A 23,510-nucleotide genomic window follows, 5' to 3' on the forward strand; every position below is an offset into this window, starting at 1 on the left:
GTTCAGAGTACGTATTACAGCTACGGTAGCCTTCACGCTTCAAGAAGACGGTCTCCTTCTCTTTTCAATCTCCTTTTTCTTTTTCTGGGCAAAGAAGAAGAAGACTCCTGTTCCTGAAATTTGGATTTTGAATACGTGTGGTCCTCCATGTTTCCTTCTTCAGGAAGCTACGATACCCGTTGGCAGCATTAGCAGCAGCTGTTAGTTTATCATGTGACAGAGAAAACACACACACACACACACACACAGACAGACACACACACACACACACACACAAAGGCGGAGCAGTATGTCCTTTATGTCCCTTACACACAAGCATAGTGTGCGCTGTGCACGAGCCTAGGAGCATTTTACTAATGCTCTGTTAAAATAACAATGAAATGCTGCGTTATTGACTTTAGACCAGGTTTTTGTTGGTCAATGGCGTGATCACTTCCTGCTGCCTCAAGATAGCAATACTCCCAGAATGCACCTGAACACACCTCCCTGTAACACCAGCACGCCCAGAATGCACCTGAACACACCTCCCTGTAAGACCAGCATGCCCTTGGGCGCAAAGATGGGTGCAGGTGCATTTGCTATTTAAACGGCGTGGGCGCTGGACGGGAAACTGACAACTGGGTCGGTCTTAAACTAGCAAAGAGATAGGGCCTATATCTAAAGAGAGACTTCCCACTCTGAATAACAGGCTTTATTACTTACATTTTTAACTAAATCAATGATCATTAAAAAGCAGCTCAAGACCAAAATGAAGGAAAAAGAAAAACCTCCTAGAGCAGAAATGGATCAAGAAAAGGGTCTTTGAATGGAAAGTTCAGCTCTCCCAGATGGTCCTCTCAACAAGACTAAAGTTATTTTTAAGAACTGTCGATGTGAACGGAGTTACCACCGGAGTACGTCGAGTCTCAAACACCCCTTGAGGATTAAAAACTTGAAAAATATCCCTTTTAGAGTACATTTAAAACATAAAAAATGTGCGATTAATCGCGTGTTAACTATGGACAATCACGCGATTAATCTCGATTAAATATTGGAATCGACTGACAGCCCCATTTAAAAATAATAATTATAATTGGTCATACCAGGCCATCGTTCAGGCTGACGAGGTATTCCCGTGCCAGACGCTCCACCCCGGCAGACAGCTCAGGAGGGGGGTTGGCGCGGGCCTTGACCAGGGCATGGTGCAGCACTGGGATGAACTGGCTCAGTCGCGGCATCACCGTGTTGCCAGACATCGACTCTGAGGCATCATGGGAGGAGGAGGCACACCTTAATGCTACAGGGAAGAAGTAAGAGAACATTAATATATACATCAAAGCTTCAGTTTTTACTTCCTGCACTGGTTATTACACTAATATTACTTTTTATGCCACCCATATTAGCGGTATTTTATCTATTTATTGCAAAGTTGTAGACTATGCATTCCTATGCAACGCGTCACTTTAATTTGATATTGGTTATTTTAGCCTCCTGGACTGTCATCCAGGTATGTAGCAATCAGATTTTTTTACCTTCCTGTGTTAAGTGTGATCCCATGTGGGATACTATATGTGTATATATTAGCTATATGTTGTTGTTGTTGTTGTTGTATTGTGTTGATGTCCTGTCATGAGCACACTGAAGCAAATTCCTAGCAACTTGCACCGAGTTGTATGGCAATAAAGTATTGAATCTTGATCTTGAAATCTTGAATCTTCCTGTAGGTGTTAGCATTCACAGTTGATTCCGCTGGGCTTATTAAAGCTGCACTAATCAGTGTTTATATCCACAGTGGGTCAACTGAGTATGTGTAATAGCGTAATAATGATCCGTTGCTCGTAGTGACAGACCAACAGAGAATTGTCTCCCCCCTCTGCTCAGCTCTAGGAAATCTTAAACCTCTTTTAGCTCACTCTCTTTTTAATTACTTCCTTTGGTCCAACAGGCAACGAAGCACAGGATAATGAAATGCCCTGAGCTGATCCTAAAGATTAGTATTGGGGGCTGATCCGGGTGTATTTTAATGGCTCTGTATCAGCTAAAGTAAAGCCGATCAAAAACTAGATCAGGACATCCATGCTGCAGAATACAGGATTTGGAAAATATTGTAAATAAATTGTCCACACACCCAGCAGCCCCTAGCCTGGGAAAACCCTGACCAACTTCCGGCAAATTTGAGATTTGCTCTGCAAGTCCGTCTGGCCAAGAGCCCATTCAAGCCCATTTCCAATTTTTCCAAATCGAGGCACCAATCACAACCGTTGAGGTGGGCTCTACACCAATCACAACCGTTGAGGTGGGCTCTACACCAATCACAACCGTTGAGGTGGGCTCTACACCAATCACAACCGTTGAGGAGGGCTTTACACCAATCACAACCGTTGAGGAGGGCTTTACACCAATCACAACCGTTGAGGCGGCATTTACACCAATCACAACCGTTGAGGAGGGCTTTACACCAATCACAACCGTTGAGGCGGCATTTACACCAATCACAACCGTTGAGGCGGCATTTACACCAATCACAACCGTTGAGGCGGGCTCTACACCAATCACAACCGTTGAGGCGGGCTCTACACCAATCACAACCGTTGAGGCGGGCTCTACACCAATCACAACCGTTGAGGCGGGCTCTACACCAATCACAACCGTTGAGGCGGGCTCTACACCAATCACAACCGTTGAGGCGGGCTCTACATGATGACGATAGCGCAGCGACGGCGAGCAGCTTTTGTTTACATTCAACTTGATGGCCACTAAAGTGCAGCAACTCGTTGATGCCGCTGTCACTGCTACGTCAGCCGGATCGTTGCTCTGATTGGTTGAAGGACTATCCAATTGCGCCAAGAGGCATTTGAGAGGGTTCGTTGGTGACGCCCCTTTGGAAATGGGCTGTGAATGATGCTTCCCCACTCTCAGTTACAGCTGAGAAGGTCTGGGGTCAGCCAGGCTAAGCAGCCCGTGTGTTACTCACTGGATTTGGCCACATCTCTGGACTCCGGGAATACAAACAAGGCCTGAAGACACCTCTTCCAGCTCTCTCCTCGCTCTGAAAAAATACAACAACATGGCTTCTCTTACCTGAAGATGTAATGGAACATTTATTCCGTATGACAGCACAAACTTTACATTTAAAGAGTGAACTGGCCCAAAATATGAAATTATGACTCAACAATACTATTTTGATAACTGGCAAGTGGCCATGGTAAAAGTGGAAAGATTCACTCCACCTCATGCAGTGATGGAAACATTATCCTTTAAGGCTCTGACACACCAACCCGACAGCCGACCGTCGGTAGAAAAGCCAGTCAGACTGATCAGATGGCTCCCCGAGGTCCAAAAAGTTTACAGCGAAGAGACGCCGACTTGAGAGTACATTCTGCGCGTGCATGAGACGGAATACGTCTCCATAACAGCAGGCGGCGCTAATCTGTATTGTCGGGTTACCATAACGGCGGCTTGTTCAGAATACAATCTCATATTTTTTCACCGAAACGTGTTTCTGAAAACATTTGAAGAGAGAAATAGGCCGTGCAGTTGCTGAATCTGTCTTCATTTCAGATCAACAAAGGTCAGTTTAGAAGATTTTCATCAGATTTTGAGAGACTCTAGTCACGCTCATCCGCTCGCCATTTCCGGTAAGTGTTTTAACATAATTGCACTGATTGGCTAGTCAAGGACTAGCACTCCACCAGTCAGATTGGTCATTGAGTCAACAAGTCAAATCGGGCCCAATGATGCGACCCAAATGAAGGCCGACGGCTCCTCCGACTGACGACGGCACGGAACACACCGACCGGCCGATTATCAGGTTGGTGTGTCAGGGCCTTTACATAGTGTACCACCCCATCTGACCCATGTCATACCAGAGGGTGTGGCCATCTGAACACTGGATAACAGGAAGAGAAAGCCTCTGTCTGTAAGCTGAGTCACCAAAACCTGAAGGGAGAACAGACGACTATTACAGCTCAGCAAGGATTAACTTTTAGCTTCCATCAATCAAACACATTCTCCAGAAAATGCAGTTTTCTTCTTATGTTATATTTCTTAAAAGCTCAATTGTAAATATATATCTCATTTATCCTTCTTTCTTTCTTTCTATCTACCTACCCACCCACCTATCTATCTATCCATCTACCCATCTATCCATCCACCAATCTACCCATCTACCCATCTATCTATCTATCTATCTATCTATCTATCCATCCATCTACCCATCTATCGATCTATCCATCCATCCATCTACCCATCTATCGATCTATCCATCCATCCATCTACCCATCTATCTATCTATCCATCCATCTACCCATCTACCCATCTACCCACCCATCTACCCATCTACCCACCCATCTACCCATCTACCCACCCATCTACGCATCTACCCACCCATCTACCCACCCATCTACCCATCTACCCACCCATCTACGCATCTACCCACCCATCTACGCATCTACCCACCCATCTACCCATCTACCCACCAATCTACCCACCCATCTACCCATCTATCGATCTATCCATCCATCCATCTACCCATCTATCTATCTATCCATCCATCCATCTACCCATCTATCTATCTATCCATCCATCTACCCATCTACCCATCTACCCACCCATCTACGCATCTACCCACCCATCTACCCATCTACCCACCCATCTACCCATCTACCCACCCATCTACCCACCCATCTACCCATCTACCCACCCATCTACGCATCTACCCACCCATCTACCCATCTACCCACCAATCTACCCACCCATCTACCCACCCATCTATCCATCCATCTATCTACCCATCTACCCATCTATCTATCTATCTATCTATCTGCCTTAAAGGAAAATAAAAGCCCTGGCCAATATCGTAAATTTTACATTGTTGTTGAATGTACTGTATACGAGATCCAGTTATTTCTCTATAGTGCAGCTGTCCTATACTCAGCAAAACAAACCTGATATTATTATTAAAGCAAGCCAAACTCACCACTCTGTTCATCTCCAGTTCCTGCAGCAGTCTCGTCACGCTGGTCGTAGATCGACTTCTGTCAGTCACCTCCAGGAGACTGCAGCAACGGCCATTTTTCACAACTACACACACAAAAAATTGTATAAAATTTCTGCTATAGTTTATACAATACAACAGTGATAATACAATACAAACGACAAAGGAAAGCATTTTCTTCTTTCCACACTTTAAGAATCATCCCTGAAAGGATTTTTCGCACCCCCACATCATCACATACCCTTCACCATACCCCCACATCATCACATACCCTTCACCATACCCCACATCATCACATACCCTTCACCATACCCCCACATCATCACATACCCTTCACCATACCCCCACATCATCACATACCCTTCACCATACCCCACATCATCACATACCCTTCACCATACCTAGAGATTAACATGGTGTTATTTCAGTTAGCCTAATAGCTGGTTTGATTTGCATTGAGAGATGATTTTATGGAAAGTACCCCATGCCAATCTCTAGGTATGGTGAAGGGTATGTGATGATGTGGGGGTATGGTGAAGGGTATGTGATGATGTGGGGGTATGGTGAAGGGTATGTGATGATATGGGGGTATGGTGAAGGGTATGTGATGATGTGGGGGTATGGTGAAGGGTATGTGATGATATGGGGGTATGGTAACTCCGTCTAAAAGCGTGAGCCTTGAGTTGGAGCCATCCTCTGCATCCCTCTGTGTAATGCACCATCCTGCTGTGTAATGCACCATCCCTCTGTGTAATGCACCATCCTGCTGTGTAATGCACCATCCCTCTGTGTAATGCACCATCCCTCTGTGTAATGCACCATCCCTCTGTGTAATGCACCATCCTGCTGTGTAATGCACCATCCCTCTGAGGGCTGATTTGGCTTCACCTTCTTGGCTGCTGTTGTAGAGGCTGTACGAGAGCAGGTCGGAGGGCAGGAGCTTGGTCACCTGGTCAAGCTTCATCAGCCATCCGATTTCCAACTTCTCCGGTCTGAAAGAGACAAATGATGAGAACCACACAGAGTGAATCATTTTACAATGTGAGGATTAAGTTGTTACACCCTGTTTTTAGTTGGTAATAGTTAGTAGGGATGTAACGATGCATCGTGATTCGGTTAAAGGAACATGCCGACTTTTGGGACTTTGTCTTATTCCCCGTATCCCCCAGAGTTAGATAAGTCCAGACATACCCTTCTCATCTCCGTGTGTGTTGTAACTGTCTGACGCACCCACCGCTAGCCTAGCTTAGCACAGATCCTGGAGGTAACCAGCTCCATCTAGCCTAGCTTAGCACAGATCCTGGAGGTAACCGGCTCCATCTAGCCTAGCTTAGCACAGATCCTGGAGGTAAGCAGCTCTATCTAGCCTAGCTTAGCACAGATCCTGGAGGTAACTGGCTCCATCTAGCCTAGCTTAGCACAGATCCTGGAGGTAAGCGGCTCTATCTAGCCTAGCTTAGCACAGATCCTGGAGGTAACCGGCTCCATCTAGCCTAGCTTAGCACAGATCCTGGAGGTAAGCGGCTCTATCTAGCCTAGCTTAGCACAGATCCTGGAGGTAACCGGCTCCATCTAGCCTAGCTTAGCACAGATCCTGGAGGTAACCGGCTCCATCTAGCCTAGCTTAGCACAGATCCTGGAGGTAACCGGCTCCATCTAGCCTAGCTTAGCACAGATCCTGGAGGTAACCGGCTCCATCTAGCCTAGCTTAGCACAGATCCTGGAGGTAACCGGCTCCATCTAGCCTACTGCTCCCAAGTGACAAAATAACGCCAACATGTTCCTATTTACATGTTGTGATTTGTAGAGTCACAGCGTGTACAAATAACAAGGTCACATGACACACAGCCATCTTCTAACCGTAAACAAACTGGGAACTATATTCTCAGAAGGTGAAGCTCTGCTACTTCTGCTACTTGGACGGAGTGATTAGCGCAGCACCTGAGAAGCCCTGTGGCGAGGAGCAGAGAGTAACAGCCGTGATTTAATGTCGCCCCAGAGTGTTTGATGTTGAGTGAGCACTGGTAACTAAGGAGTAGGGCTGAACGATTTTTGAAAATAATCTAATTGCGATTTTTTTCCCCAAATATTGCGATTTCGATTCGATTATTTTTTTAAGCTCTTTGTCTTCTGTATTATTCAACAAAGAATAATATAATAATGTATAGTATGAACACACAATTACACACTAGACAGTTAAATAAGTAAAAATATAGTATATATACACACACACACAATTTTTTACAGTGCACAGAGAGGATCTGCCTCCAGCCCCTCCCCCTCGTGAAGTTGCGTGCTGCCGTGTGTTCTTGTTCAGAGAGGCTATCGTTGCGTTAGCTAGTTGCTGGTGTTCTTGTTCAGAGAGGCTATCGTTACGTTAGCTAGTTGCTGGTGTTCTTGTTCAGAGAGGCTATCGTTACGTTAGCATGTTGCTGGTGTTCTTGTTCAGAGAGGCTATCGTTACGTTAGCATGTTGCTGGTGTTCTTGTTCAGAGAGGCTATCGTTACGTTAGCATGTTGCTGGTGTTCTTGTTCAGAGAGGCTATCGTTACGTTAGCATGTTGCTGGTGTTCTTGTTCAGAGAGGCTATCGTTACGTTAGCATGTTGCTGGTGTTCTTGCCGTGGGATTAACTGTACTAATAAAACTGTTGAAACACCGCGGCCACGCTGCTGTGAAAGCTCCCCGAACGTCATTTATCAGAGTCTGGTTGTTACCCCTCTCAGTGGCAGCTCCTCCACTCATATCTTTATAACGGAGCTAACCGCTAATCAGAGCTAACCGCTAATCAGAGCTAATCGTTGCCAACCGAGCCTTCAGTTCTGTGTGTCTGTATCCATTAACTGCATGTATAGACTCAAGCCCGAATAAAACCCTTAATTTTATTAAACTCAGAGTTGTTTGAATGACAGAAATCAGCTCCAGGTACGGCGTAGCGTTAGCGTGCTAGTTGATGCTTTCTCTGCGGAGTGCAGACTGATTGCTCTCGTGAGTCATGTGACCAAATCGCAGCCTTTGCGATTAGGAAATCGCGTTTTAACATATCGCGATATTATCGAAAATGCAATTAATCGTTCATCCCTAGTTAGGAGGCAATTTTGATTTGTGTGTTCCGATTAATTAAGTGTGCAGTTAACCCACCAGTCATAATTTAGCTTTAATGAAAACTCAACTCCTGGCATTGGCTCCTGCTGTTTTCCAGAAGGAAATAAAGGGAGTGACAGGAGCAGCAGCTTTCAGCGTGATGCACTTTCTTTTTAACCCTTGTGTTGTCTTCCCTTCAATTTTTTTCTGACATTTGTGACGCCTTTTTTCACAATTTGTTTTTGCTTTTTCCAACGTTTTAAATTTAAAAAATTTTCTTCTACACATTTTCAGCGCTTATTTCTACGTCCAATATTTTCTGATATAAAACAAAAATTTAAAAAGGGCCAATGTGACCCGAAGTCAACACAAGGGTTAAATAGGTGCTGGACGCTGGATCTAATTTCAAAAAGTAAGAATTTTGTTTGTTAGAAATCACTACACACAGGCCTGAAATACACACACACACATTCTCAGGACCTATTCATGCACAAATGGAGAGATGTCAGAGTGAGTGGGCTGCCAGTGCTGGACCAGCACCCTGAGCGGTTGAGGGGGGTACAGTGCCTTGCTCAAGAGCACCTGGCAGTGCCCAGGAGGTAAACTGGCATCTCTCCAGCTACCAATCCACACTCTGTACTTTGGTCCGTACTGGGACTTGAACCGACGACCCTCCGGTTCCCAACCCAACTCCCTATGGACTGAGCTACTGCCACCCCCAAAGGAAAGAAATCTGTGATAACTGATAAATATTTAAAGAAACTGTTGATGTAGCCGAAGGGAAGCATTGCAAGGCTGGAAAAGAAAGGGTCTCAGGGTGTGTTGTGTCCCTGTGAGATCCCACATAGTATATCATACTATGACATAAAAGCCTTGAAAAGGTTTTTGCACAAGGCTACTTCCCAATAAATTCATAAAATGTGCTGCTAACGGTGCCAACAAGGAGCTTAACCGAGGTCATCTCTGTATATCTTAAATCTAAGGGGGGCAGCAAGTTAAAAGGAAAAGCCAAGCCAGAAAAAAAGAGAAGTACAAACACAGAAACAAAATACTAATCAATAAAAGGAGCAGAAAATGCAGCAGCTTCATAATGAAAGAAGACTGATCATGTAATTCAGTAGGTCTTTTTTTACGGAGCTAATTAAGGCAGAATTGTTGAAGTTGTTGAAGGTGCATTTTTCACTTTTGATGGAGCAAGGCTAGCTTTCTGATTTTAAACACATTCTATCCCTACCTTCCCTCCCTAAAAATAGTTGATTAATCTTTGCAGTTCTTATTACAAAGTTGCTTAAAGTCTTAAAGAGAAGGCGGTTCAGTACTCACAGTCTGTGGGGCAAGAAGGGAGGAGAGAAGGAGCGAAGGGAGATCTGGAAGAGAACCTGGTCCCCTTTCACCAAATCTCCAGTCCACACTGTGAACTGAGCCCGCTCTGAGAGAGAGACAGACAGAGAGAGACAGAGAGAGAGAGACAGAGAGAGAGACAGAGACAGAGAGAGACAGAGAGAGAGACAGAGACAGAGAGAGACAGAGAGAGAGACAGAGAGAGAGAGAGAGAGAGACAGAGAGAGAGAGATACAGAGAGAGAGAGAGACAGAGACAGAGAGAGAGATACAGAGAGAGAGAGAGAGAGAGACAGAGAGAGAGAGATACAGAGAGAGAGAGAGACAGAGAGAGAGAGATACAGAGAGACAGAGATAGAGAGAGAGACAGACAGAGAGAGAGAGATACAGAGAGACAGAGATAGAGAGAGATACAGAGAGAGACAGAGAGAGAGAGAGATACAGAGAGAGATAGAGAGAGAGACAGACAGAGAGAGATAGACAGAGAGAGATACAGAGAGAGACAGACAGAGAGAGATACAGAGAGAGAGAGAGACATAGAGAGAGAGATTGTCAGCATTAGTGTCAGGTTCTACTGTATATTTACCTGTAAGTGTGAACGATCTTATTGATGGTGTGGTGTGAATAAACGGCCAACAGGGACTCACCTTTACTCCCCTCTGCTGATTGGCTGTTCAACCTGTCCATCAAACACAAACATTCAGATATTCAGTGCTGTAACTCATGCAGCAAAACTGTGTCCACCAGCTTCAACTTCAATTTAAAGGACCATGTTTTGTAAGTTTCAAGATTTGTATATTTGTCCCAGGGGAGATTTGTCTTGGACACATTTTGATTGACTGGATGCTCTTGCTGTTTCACTTCCTGCCCAGCTGTCCAAACGCCCCGCAGCTCGCCTGAAAACAGACTTGACGCGTATATTTAGCGGAGCGCCGCTTCACTGCACGCTTCTGGCACGATCCGTGGTGCAGTGGTGGAATATCAAACATTTACTTGAATGGCTGCACCATTCCAAGTAAATAGGCCTCCTGCACACTGGCTGTACACTGGCTGCACACTGGCTGCACACTGGCTGCACACTGGCTGCACACTGGCTGCACACTGGCTGCACACTGGCTGCACAGCACACTGGCTGTGTGGCGTGAGCGTGGCGTTTCTGTTGAGTGGCGTTTTCTGTCTTTGCACACCAGAAACGTGTCTGACGCGGTGCTGTTGCTGCTAGCCTTGTCTGCACACACACACACACACACACACACACACACACACACACACACACACACACACACACACACACACAGAGAGAGTCTGATAACTTTAGACAACATAGGGAACGAAACGGGAGCGGGACGGGATTCGGGAGTCTTTCTCTCGGGATTTTGCAGGACAGGATTTTTTTGGGGGGCAGTCCCGTGATCGGGATGGGATGGGAGTATTTTCGTGGGATCGGGACGTGACGGGAGCGATAACTGATTCCCGTGTCACCCTCTACTTCCTCCAGCTGCTTAACCCTTGTGTTGTCTTTCCCTCGACCATAAAAAAAACACTTTTGTTGTCCTTATCTCAATTTTTTGTTGCTTTTTTCAACAACAAGAAATTATTACGTTTTTTGGGGGGTTTTCTTCCAGTTTTTTTTACGCTTACTTGCGGTGTTTTTGAAGTTTTTTTTCATCGTTTTTGTCACTTTTTCCAATATTTTTTACGCCTTTTTCCCCAACGTTTTGCCGTCTTGTTCGACATTTTCTACGCTTATTTTTCGGCCTCCCATATTTCTGATATAACAAAAACAACTTGAAAACAATTATATTTGTTTTATTAATAAAAAGCTTTCCACACAAACAAACATACATGTGTCATTAGTATGACAAAAATATGAGATTTTAACTGTGTCGGGCTCGGACAGAAATATGCGGCCCGATCTGGACTCTAGTCCACAGAGAGACAGAAATATAGAAAACTGGCAAGTACTTTAAACAGCCTCTGTGGTAGTTCCCGTTACAGTGTCTTCATGACCTCATTTTGAATTGCACTCTAACGCCACACAGCCGACACGCTCACAAGCGAATTTCAGGTACCGGTATCGGTAGTGGTATTGGTTCAGATGTGAAAGGTACCCGACCCTAATATACGTTTCGGGATATTTTTGAATTATTCCATTTGTTTCAGTGTTAGCCAAGAGTTTTCACTGGAATATCAGAGTTTAATTATGAGCTTCATACCTGATGGGGGTCAGCGGCTTGCTGGGGAGTGGAGAGTCTTTTCCTTTGAACTGGAAGGAGACGACAGCATACGGACACACCTGGCGAGGTCGCTGGAGCAGCTCGTCGAAGGAATACTCATAGAAGTATTGCTGAAATACACAAAACATGACAATGCAACTTTAAAAAGGTCCCATGACATGGTGCTCTTTGGATGCTTTTATATAGACCTTAGTGGTCCCCTAATACTGTATCTGAAGTCTCTTTTATATAGACCTTAGTGGTCCCCTAATACTGTATCTGAAGTCTCTTTATATAGACCTTAGTGGTCCCCTAATACTGTATCTGAAGTCTCTTTATATAGACCTTAGTGGTCCCCTAATACTGTATCTGAAGTCTCTTTATATAGACCTTAGTGGTCCCCTAATACTGTATCTGAAGTCTCTTTATATAGACCTTAGACCAGGATACCCAGGGCTCGGTTTACACCTGTCACCATTTCTAGCCACTGGGGGATCATAGGCAGGCTGGAACTCACATTAATGTTAAAAAACCTCATAAAGTGACATTTTCATGCCATGGGACCTTTAAAATCATAGAAATGTTTTAACAAAACAAAATCTTTCCTTGGCAATTAAAAGCTCTGACGAAAGTTAAAGGACAAATCCGGCGCAAAATGAACTTAGGGGTTAATTACTAATGGTGTTTTTCCACTACATGTACCTGCTCGCCTCTACTCTCCTTTTTAGTTTCCCGTTCTGATAAAGTCCCTGGTACCTGCTAACAGGTACTTCATTTAGTACCACCTCCGTGGAGGTTCCCAGAGAGCTGAGGCGATACCAAAAGGTGACGTGGAAACCTGCAGGCTCCCGATTGGTCGGAGAGAATCGTCACTAATCACTGCGTCATCGTTGCTATAGCGACAGACGGGGAGGTCCTGAACAAACCCTAACAATTTAGCCAGCGGTGGTTTTTTGCTGCCTCCAGCTTCTTTAGAAACTAAATGTGTCTTCTGGTAAACAGCCACATGATGAGAATCACACACACCTTCCACGGTCTGTGTGAGTGTGTGTGTGTGTATGTGTGTGTGTCTGTATATGTGTGTGTGTGTGTGTATGTGTGTGTGTGTGTGTGTGTGTGTATATGTGTGTGTATGTATGTGTGTGTGTGTGTGTGTGTGTGTGTGTGTGTGTATGTGTGTATGTGTGTGTGTGTGTGTGTATATGTGTATATGTGTGTGTGTGTGTGTGTGTGTATATGTGTGTGCGTGTGTGTGTGTGTGTGTATATGTGTGTGTGCGTGTGTGTATATGTGTGTGTGCGTGTGTGTGTGTGTGTGTGTGTGTGTGTCGCGTTAGGTCACGGCAGTTCTTAAGAAACTAAATGTTTCTTCTGGCAAACAGCCACTTGCTGAGAATCACACACACCTTCTACGGTGTGTGTGTGTGTGTGTGTGTGTGTGTGTGTGTGTATACAGTGAGGAAAATAAGTATTTGAACACCCTGCTATTTTGCAAGTTCTCCCACTTAGAAATCATGGAGGGTCTGAAATTGTCATCGTAGGTGCATGTCCACTGTGAGACATAATCTAAAAAACAAAATCCAGAAATCACAATATATGATTTTTTAACTATTTATTTGTATGATACAGCTGCAAATAAGTATTTGAACACCTGTCTATCAGCTAGAATTCTGACCCTCAAAGACCTGTTAGTCTGCCTTTAAAATGTCCACCTCCACTCCATTTATTATCCTAAATTAGATGCACCTGTTTGAGGTCGTTAGCTGCATAAAGACACCTGTCCACCCCATACAATCAGTAAGAATCCAACTACTAACATGGCCAAGACCAAAGAGCTGTCCAAAGACACTAGAGACTAAATTGTACACCTCCACAAGGCTGGAAAGGGCTACGGGGAAATTGCCAAGCAGCTTGGTGAAAAAAGGTCCACTGTTGGAGCAATCATTAGAAAATGGAAGAAGCTAAACATGACTGTCAATCTCCCTCGGACTGGGGCTCCATGCAAGATCTCACCTCGTGGGGTCTCAGTGATCCTAAGAAAGGTGAGAAATCAGCCCAGAACTACACGGGAGGAGCTGGTCAATGACCTGAAAAGAGCTGGGACCACCGTTTCCAAGGTTACTGTTGGTAATACACTAAGACGTCATGGTTTGAAATCATGCACGGCACGGAAGGTTCCCCTGCTTAAACCAGCACATGTCAAGGCCCGTCTTAAGTTCGCCAATGACCATTTGGATGATCCAGAGGAGTCATGGGAGAAAGTCATGTGGTCAGATGAGACCAAAATAGAACTTTTTGGTCATAATTCCACTAAGCGTGTTTGGAGGAAGAAGAATGATGAGGACCATCCCAAGAACACCATCCCTACTGTGAAGCATGGGGGTGGTAGCATCATGCTTTGGGGGGGGTTTTCTGCACATGGGACAGGGCGACTGCACTGTATTAAGGAGAGGATGACCGGGGCCATGTATTGCGAGATTTTGGGGAACAACCTTCTTCCCTCAGTTAGAGCATTGAAGATGGGTCGAGGCTGGGTCTTCCAACATGGCAATGACCCGAAGCACACAGCCAGGATAACCAAGGAGTGGCTCTGGAAGAAGCATATCAAGGTTCTGGCGTGGCCTAGCCAGTCTCCAGACCTGAACCCAATAGAGAATCTTTGGAGGGAGCTCAAACTCCGTGTTTCTCAGCGACAGCCCAGAAACCTGACTGATCTAGAGAAGATCTGTGTGGAGGAGTGGGCCAAAATCCCTCCTGCAGTGTGTTAACCTGGTGAAAAACTACAGGAAACGTTTGACCTCTGTAACTGCAAACAAAGGCTACTGTACCAAATATTAACATTGATTTTCTCAGGTGTTCAAATACTTATTTGCAGCTGTATCATACAAATAAATAGTTAAAAAATCATATATTGTGATTTCTGGATTTTTGTTTTTAGATTATGTCTCTCACAGTGGACATGCACCTACGATGACAATTTCAGACCCTCCATGATTTCTAAGTGGGAGAACTTGCAAAATAACAGGGTGTTCATATACTTATTTTCCTCTGTGTGTGTGTGTGTGTGTGTGTGTGTGTGTGTGTGTGTGTGTGTGTGTGTGTGTGTGTGTGTGTGTGTCGCATTAGGTCACGGCAGTTCTTAAGAAACTAAATGTTTCTTCTGGCAAACAGCCACTTGTTGAGAATCACACACACCTTCTACGGTCTGTGTGTGTGTGTGTGTACCTGTGTGAGTTCGAAGGCGCGGTAGGATGTGAGCGATGTGACTTTGCTGGCGTTCTTGGAGATGTGGCTGTCAAAGCGAGGCGTTGGATCCAGAACGTTCTTCATGTTCTCATATATGCTCTTCACTTTCCCCTGAAACCAAAAAATACATACAAAAAACGGATTATTGCCATTTCCATTACTGCATACTGAGCGTAGACCAGCTACGATAATACGCTCATAAAATGTCAATTTCAATGAAAAAAAACAAAAGTAGGAAAAACAAGAAAAACTAATAACTGCATGAAAACTGCAGAAACTCTAGTTACATCACGTTTCCTGCCTTTGACAGGTGAACAGACGACATATTAAGGCTGTGTTTAGACGGAAACGATCTGAAGAGAAAACGCAAAAGTGGAGTTGCGTTCTCACTTTTTATTCCGTGTTTAGACGCGCGTTTTTGGGGGGGTCCAGGAAATCTGCGTGCATATGGTGACGCAAAAGTAGGGCTGAACGATACAACGAATTTTCCTCGTCATCGCGATATGAACTAGCGCGATGAACACATCGCAACAGACAGCCTGACACGATGAATAAGGGAAAACAGTTTACACACTGAGGGCGTTTTCACACATACCTCATTTGGTCCGGACTTTCGGACTTTTCAGTTTGATCCGAACCAAAATTAGAGGTGTGAAACCTCCCCCGGACCACGGTCCGGATCAAAAGACCAAATTTTGGTCCGACCAAAAGAGGTGGTCTCGGTCCGGACCAAACTGAACCATGGTCCGGTTCGTTTACAGTGTGAAAGCATTTTTTGGATGGTTCGGACTTTCGGACCAAATACAAGAAGCTCTGGCAGGCTCTCCTCGTGTTACAAGACCGGGGAATAGCTCCTTTAAGGAATAGCTCGGTGCTTAGTGTGGAGGCTACATGAGAGAGAGTGACGGTGACTGCGCTCAGAGCAGACAGCTGTCAGCTATCAGAGCTGAGAATACATCAGCAGTTTATTTGTTAAGTGGTAGTAAATGTACAGTGTAGGTTTCCGTTTGTCTCTGAATAAATTCTCCAGAAAGTTCCAGTGTCTTGCTTCTCAACATCACAACAAAACAAAAAGAGCCGCGGCAGTAGAGGAGAGCAGCAGTCAGTAGGAGAGAGCAGCAGTCAGTAGAGGAGAGCAGCAGTCAGTAGGGGAGAGCAGCAGTCAGTAGGAGAGAGCAGCAGTCAGTAGGGGAGAGCAGCAGTCAGTAGGAGAGAGCAGCAGTCAGTAGGAGAGAGCAGCAGTCAGTAGGAGAGAGCAGCAGTCAGTAGGAGAGAGCAGCAGTCAGTAGGAGAGAGCAGCAGTCAGTAGGAGAGAGCAGCAGTCAGTAGGAGAGAGCAGCAGTCAGTAGGAGAGAGCAGCAGTCAGCTGAAAAAACTCTGACACAGAGAGAGGAGACGAGAGGACGGGGAAGCCCGTCTACAAACCAATCAATTATAAGTATCTGGAGACGCAGCTCACGTATGTGATGACGGCAGGACGTAGTTTTGTCACGTAGAGATCTTTAGTGCGCTTGCATAACTGCAGTGTGAAACCAAAACTTACCGGATCAAATGTAGACAACGTAACAGAAACATGGACCTTGGTCCGGACCTTGGTTCAGACTTTCATGTGTGAAAACGCCCTGAGACGACGCGAAACGTAATACGTCTCCACAGCAGCAGGCGGCGCTGCTCTGTATTGTTTCCATTAACAGTCTGATTATTTCACAGAAAATGAAGACCGGCAGCTGATTGGACGAACGCGTCACGTGGGTCTGGTTTCTCCTGAAATTCACAGCCAGACTGTCATGGCGTCTCGTTCAGAATACGATCTCATATTGGACTAAAATAGTTCACCGAAACGTGTTTCTGAAAACATTTTAAGAGAGAAACAGGCCGTGCAGTTGCTGAATCTGTCTTCATTTCAGATCAACAAAGGTCAGTTTAAAAGATTTTCGTCAAACGTTAATTTCTTCTAGTTATAATGCCTCATTTATGTGTAATTTGTTCAATAAAAGCATGTCAAAAATGATCTATTTGATTTCTTTATTCAGTGGGAATAGGCTGTTCAATGTTTAGGTTCACAAAGAACCTATTAAAGCACTAAGACGTGGGAACAGTATAACTAACATTCACATTTGAATATTTATTTAAGTCATATCGTCATCGCAATATTAAACAATGTTATCGCACATCGCAGCTTTTCCTCATATCGTGCAGCCCTACGCAAAAGTCTGTGAAATACGATCCACCAAGTCCGCACGCCTGCTTAGATCCTTCCTTCCAGACACACACACACACACACACACACACACACACACACACAATGTGGAAGGTGTGTTTTTCATTCTCAGCATGTGGCTGTTTGCCAGAAGACAGACAGACACACAGACACAGACACACACACACACACACAGACACACACACACAGACACACACACACACACACAGACAGACAGACAGACAGACAGACAGACAGACAGACAGACAGACAGACAGACAGACAGACACACACACACAATGTGGAAGGTGTGTTTTTCATTCTCAGCATGTGGCTGTTTGCCAGAAGACAGACAGACACACACACACACACACACACACACACACACACACACACACACACACACACACAGACACAGACACAGTGTTTTTTCCCTGTAGACGGGAACGTGATGGTGGAGAGTTTAAGATTTCCACTCTGGAGGGTGGTTTCACTTTTTTGTGTTTTTAAGCCCCAAAAATGCCATCGTCGTCTAATCCAAAGGCACATCTGGTAAAATATTTTGTCATTTTCACCCGCGAGCATATTCGTGTAAACAGGGCCTTACCTTCATCACTTTGAAGATGATTATCTCCCCCGTGACTCCAACATTTAAGGGGTTAATCTGAAGTAGGTCCGAGTACCTGGACAGATACACTCCTACAGACACACACACAGAACATAAATTAAGATCACAGGTCATTTTCTTTCCACCTAATGCCCTGCCACACAAAACCGTTTTTTTTTGTATTTTTTAAAATATGTGAGGTCCATATGTGTTTGTGTTGTCGTGAACGTGAAAATGAACTGCTAGCTCCTCTGTCAGCTCTAGCTACTGAACAGAAATAAGCCAATTACAAAAGCTGGTCAGTCTGACGTGATGTTGCCTGAGCTCATTACTATTCATGAGCTCGCCCAGTTAACCCAGCGCTGGGTAAAGGATGCTGACAGCCAGGCTCTCATTGGCTAGCTGTTAGCCAATCAGAGTCAAGCATCTTAGCTCGTTGAATATTAATGAGAACTGGCACAAATGGAGCCGAGTCTTCCTGCAGGCTTTCTATACCACGCTAGAATGGCTTCAAACAAGGAAACCAAGGTACACAGTCCATGGTAGAACTTCAGACATTACCACAAAGTGATGAAATACGTGTGGCAGGGCACCTTTAATCACATTCAACAAACTAGGTGGGTTTTAGTGCTGCATGTGACATCACACACACTGCACTTTGTGACCTCTCCTTCTCCGTCGATTAATCGTTTAGTCGATAAAATGTCAGAAAATAGTGAAAAATGTCCATCCCAGTTTTCTCAGTCCAAGGTGATGTCTTAAAATATCTTGTTTTGTCCCAAATTCAAAGCTATTCAGTTTCAAGATTCCTTTATTTGTCATTTTTATGCACCACATAAAAATTAAATTGTGTTCCACTAGTCAATCGAGAAGTATAAATAGTAAAGTGTAAGCACTTAATAAATAAACTAAGATTACACTAAAATAAGCACTAATTATGTACATACACTTATTCTCACTACTCTAATGTTACCACACTGCACATAGCTGTACAAACTGTACATATCTGTCTATATGGTTTATACAGAATATCCTTATTTATTCTGTTTTTCTTAGAATATATTCTGCTAATACACCGTATATATCTATATTATTCTTACTACTAGTATAATGTCACTGCTACTACATTGCACATATCTGTACATGTTGTTCATACATTGTTCATATTACATAGCCAGATTTATTCTGCTCTTATAACACTACAATATATTTCTTGTCCTGTCTATGCTCCACCTGTCTATACTTGTATATCACGTTGCACTTTTCTGCTTTTTTGCACTTCTGGTTGGACGTAAACTGCATTTCGCTGTCTTCATACTTGTACTCTGCACAATGACAATAAAGTTGAATCTAATCTAATGTAATCTAAATAAGCACAAATTAAATAAACTAAGATTATGCTATAATAGAATAACATTTGTAGTTTAAAATATTTTAGAGGAACAGTCTCTTATTTGCAGTTCACATCGTCTGATTGCTGTTAAACAGCCGAGTAGTCCTTGATTTGATATTTCTGTATATTTTCCCGGACTGCATGAGTGCAAAAAGGAGAGTTTAATATGATATAAAACTGAGAAAACTGTATTTTGTTCGATTAGTTTACTATTCGTTGCAGCTCTAGCCTCCTTTCAGCATGCAGGGGGGAAAAAAAGCTCAAAATGAACAATAAGCATGGATAGAAAGGTTAAAAAAATGTATCTGCTTGTATCTGTTCACTCCTACCTTTACTGGGGTGTCCCAGCAGTGTGATCCAGCTCTGACCCACAAGCAGCCCCTTCTCACAGAGACAGGGCAGCTACAACAGACAAATCATTCAGAAAAATGACAAAAGGGGATTATAAACTGGGTAAAATATCAATCTTAAGGTCTTGTTGTAGAGAAAACCAGTCATTCAGTCCTCAGGCCATGACAACAATCTGTGATGTTGCCTTTTACTCCACGCATCCAAAGCAGAAGGCAATGTCCCCCTTTAAGTACGTAAGTAAAGTTTATTTCTAGAGCACATTTAAACACAGCTTAAGCTGACCAAAGTGCTGTACAAAGAAGCACCACGGTGCTTAGGGCCCTATGATTTTGCACGGAATTTACATATATTTTGTTGACATATTAAATAAACGATTTTTTTTTTTACTTCCTTCTCATTTTTCAGTTTAAAACAACAAGCGGAGACAGGTCTGTACCTGAACCGTGGCTAAATGGCACAGCCTGTCGCCTAGTAACCATACGTCATCACGTTCACGTTGAGTTTGTTGCGAGGGAAGCGAATGTCGAAGCGAGTGGCGCCTCCCGACAACCATTTGAAATCAAAAGTTCATCTCAAGAATAAAGCTAAATCTCCAGCGGGAAATCCCTCCAGGTTACCATGGAGGCAACGACTAAATCAACAGATGCAAGGCGAGAGTTTGGGGGAGATGTTGCAGCGTGTGCTGAAGCTGACGTACCGCTAGAGAACATGAAGAGGATGCGTCCGTTTGTTGTTAAACGCTGCAAGCAGAGAGGCAGACCTGCCTGCCGCCGGTCTTTGACCAGCACACGCAGGAAGTTCTGCGAGAGATCTCTGACAACCGAGATCTCAGTGTCCTCAACGTCGTTATAGGGGAGCATCCAGAGCTTTTATTTAGCTCATTTTGAATGTGCTTTGCTGAATATATTAACAGTTTAAATAAAAAAGCTGAACAAGTTACCCTCTGATATTCACACTATTACAGATGGAGCTCTTTTTAGGTCCAAACTTAAACTGTATCTGTTTAGTCTGGCTTTTAATACGTAGCAGTGGTGTGACAATTTCATTCTTCTGTTTCTTTGTAAGGCCGGTTACACACTGGATGCGTCTCGCGAGCGTGGCGTTTCTGTTGCGTCTCAGAAGCGTGGCGGCTGCGTGGATGTTTCTGTGTCCTACACACCAGAAGCGTGTCTGACGCGGCGCTGCTGCTGCTGCTGCTGCTGCTGCTGCTGCTGCTGCTGCTGCTGCTAGGTACAGGGAGGGCTGATCTCGGGACGTAGCGCCGACACATTCAAACTCTGACAAATGGGTAAGTGGGCTGTCTGTTTATAACAACTTAGTGTAGCTGTAGAGAGCCTATAGAGCCTCTCTGATGTTGGACCGTCACTCAGAACACACACTACGTTGTTATTGTAGCCTATCCTCCCCTTTATATATCGGCTTGTTTCACGTGTGGGGAGAGAGTTGTTAAACATTAATATATAGCTACTGATCTGATTAAAGCCAGACAACGTCGGCAGTACTGACTGCAAAATATGTTACAGAATATTTCGTTCTGTATGACAGGTGCAATGTTTGAAAATCTTTTCTCTGAAATTTTTTATTACATTTATATCTACATTGATGTCAAAACCTCGAGACTTTCAAACATCAAGATGTCATTTATTAATATGCATTCGTGTCTAAATGACATATAAACATATTTTCCTATTCTATGTTGCCTGGAAACGCTTCCAACACGCTCGCGTGTAGCGTGAAAAATAGGCGTCGGTTCTATTTCTAGCAGACACGCGTCTCACGCAGGCAGTGTGTAAGCTCTGACCTGTTACCATGGGAGCCGAAATATAAACGGACACGCCACGCAGCTGACACGCTCGCGCGACGCATCCAGTGTGTAACCGGCCTTACTATTTCTGATTTTACAGTTTTCTATGTTCATTCTTTATATTGTATGATATGTGTTTTTATTCTTGGTTTCTGATGTTAAGCACTTTGGATACCTGCTGGTTGCTGTAAAGTGCTATATAAATAAAGTTTGATTGATTGATTGAAAAGAAATCAAGCAAATCCGAAAAATCCGAAAGGGCTAAAATAAATCAGAAAACACGGAATTTGAAAAAGAAAATCAAACGGATTTCATAGGGCCCCAAGTGCTGTATAAAAACATTGAAATGTTAAAATAAAAAGGAGAAACAAAACACACGTACAGAAAATCATCCCAACAACAACAAGCAGCAATTTAGAAATATATAATTATACACGTAGAATCAGAAATCCTTTTTCTATATTTACACCAAAATTTGGACTGACAATCCCCATCACATTCGGACATTATCATCCATCATATATTTCAAAAAGTCATATAAACGGTTTCTTCTTGATAGTCATACTTGCACACACTGATTGTTCATGTAGTTAAATAAATTGTATATATTTTTAAATATTGCTAGTGTATTATTCTATTATTATTTCATGTATATTTTTTTTTTCCTATTATTTAATTTTTACTCTGTACGTGTGCTGTGTGTCTGAAATTTTGCTGCTGCTGCAACAATTTCATTTCCCATTTTTTGGGATCAATAAAAAAATCTATCTATCTATCTATCTATCTATCTATCTATCTATCTAGTTTTTAGTCTTGTTTTTCCGTATTTAACGTTTTATCTGTTTGTATCTGTCTAGTCAGTAATAATGTCCTGTATAAATGTATAAATGTGCCGAAAATGAGTTCATTGTTCTATGTTGCTGCAGAACAGGAACCTGCTGTAAACCAGTTTTTAAACTAGAGGTGTGAATCTTCACTGATCTCCCGATTCCATTACGATTATTGTGTCAGCGAATCAATTTGATTCGATATCTCGATGCATCAAATACATTTTTATTATTAAAGCCATGTAGGATATTTAATTCATAGCTTTTCAAGCTTCAACAACCAAACATTCTGCAGAGCTCTGATACTAAATAAACTGGATATTAAAACTACAGCACTGAGCACACGGCACTTCCTGAATGTGCAAAACATACCAGAATATGTCAACAGAAAGGTTGTCAGGCCTACATTAAATTATAAACAGAAATAATCGATTATGGCCCGGCCGATTATCGATGCAGCATCGTCCACGTCCACGATCCCATGCATCGATTATTTGATTAATTTCATCACCTCTATTTTAAACTGAGTCCGTTTATTGTAACTTAATTGTTGCTTTTAAATTTTCCTGTATAATAAATGAAATGAAATGAATGAATGACATGACAGAAAGAGCGATTAGAATAGACCTTTTTCAGGGCAGACATGTTGACATGTCATAGTAGGAACAGCTCAGGTGTTTTCTAACCATTAATGATGGCTGCATTCCACTTAGGAGAGGTCCTGGTGTTGTGCATGCTGACTCACTGAAATAGCTCACTGGGACACTTGATGGAACTGAGCCATCGTTAAGGTGATCAATCTCAGCTGTGCTTTTCCTACTATGACAAGTCAACATGTCCAACGTGGTCTCACGGCAGTTTGTGTAATTGTCACGTTATTTTTAATCTATTGATTCGTGTACAACGACAACGGGACGGTGGAGGGTGGGTTTAGGAAAAGAACAACGGGGAAAGGACGCCTCACACGGCAGGAGATGGGCGCGGGGGACGCGCCACAATAACGGGACGGTTGTGATTAGGGAAACAACGGGGAAACAAGACGCCACACGCGGGCCACGATGCTCGCTCTCCTGGGTGAAAGTCCTGTGTTGTTGGAACCATCCACCACCCCGACCAACCTCCTTAAGTGGATTTTCGGCTTTTCATACTACTCCCTACCGTAGTCGTGCTGTGATCACGACATATGCTTCCCATTGAAATACATTAGTTTACATTTTCCTGCTGGCCACCACAAAAAAAAACGAGAAAAATGTCCCCGTGAACACGAATTAATAGATTAAATAACGTGACCATTTCACAAACTGCCGTGAGACTGGGTTGAAATGTCTGCTGTGAAAAAGGTCCATAGTGTGTTAAAAAGACCAGAGTAAAAATGTGTCTTTAGCTTAGATTTAAATACAGAAATGGACATAAACTTTCTGCAGTTTGGTTTCTTTACATCTTAATAGGGTATTGATCCAGGAAAGTCC

At 43.5% G+C, this 23,510-nt stretch overlaps 1 protein-coding gene and 1 long non-coding RNA gene across 6 annotated transcripts in view; both read right to left on the reverse strand.

The window, feature by feature from the left end:
• The window catches only part of tasora (transcription activation suppressor a), a 75,628-nt gene that overhangs the window by 39,327 nt on the left and 12,791 nt on the right, over positions 1-23,510 (reverse strand). For all 5 annotated transcript variants that reach the window (XM_031301379.2, XM_031301378.2, XM_031301376.2 and 2 more), the window contains exons 4-14: positions 19,389-19,461; positions 17,667-17,758; positions 14,839-14,970; positions 11,615-11,745; positions 10,046-10,077; positions 9,382-9,487; positions 5,864-5,967; positions 4,958-5,061; positions 3,846-3,918; positions 2,954-3,028; positions 1,083-1,276 (exon numbers count right to left, since the gene is read on the reverse strand). In XM_031301379.2, the coding sequence (XP_031157239.2) occupies positions 1,083-1,276; positions 2,954-3,028; positions 3,846-3,918; positions 4,958-5,061; positions 5,864-5,967; positions 9,382-9,487; positions 10,046-10,077; positions 11,615-11,745; positions 14,839-14,970; positions 17,667-17,758; positions 19,389-19,461 (1,116 nt within the window). The remainder of the gene's footprint in view (positions 1-1,082; positions 1,277-2,953; positions 3,029-3,845; positions 3,919-4,957; positions 5,062-5,863; positions 5,968-9,381; positions 9,488-10,045; positions 10,078-11,614; positions 11,746-14,838; positions 14,971-17,666; positions 17,759-19,388; positions 19,462-23,510) is intronic.
• Positions 12,544-13,063, reverse strand: LOC118495260. Its single transcript, XR_004897602.1, has 2 exons — positions 13,018-13,063; positions 12,544-12,640 (listed from the first exon to the last, which is right to left on the reverse strand). It is a non-coding gene; the product is annotated as an uncharacterized LOC118495260 (long non-coding RNA).

The sequence above is a fragment of the Sander lucioperca genome, chromosome 6, assembly GCF_008315115.2.
Source record: "Sander lucioperca isolate FBNREF2018 chromosome 6, SLUC_FBN_1.2, whole genome shotgun sequence".
NCBI classification, from domain to species: Eukaryota; Metazoa; Chordata; class Actinopteri; order Perciformes; family Percidae; genus Sander; species Sander lucioperca.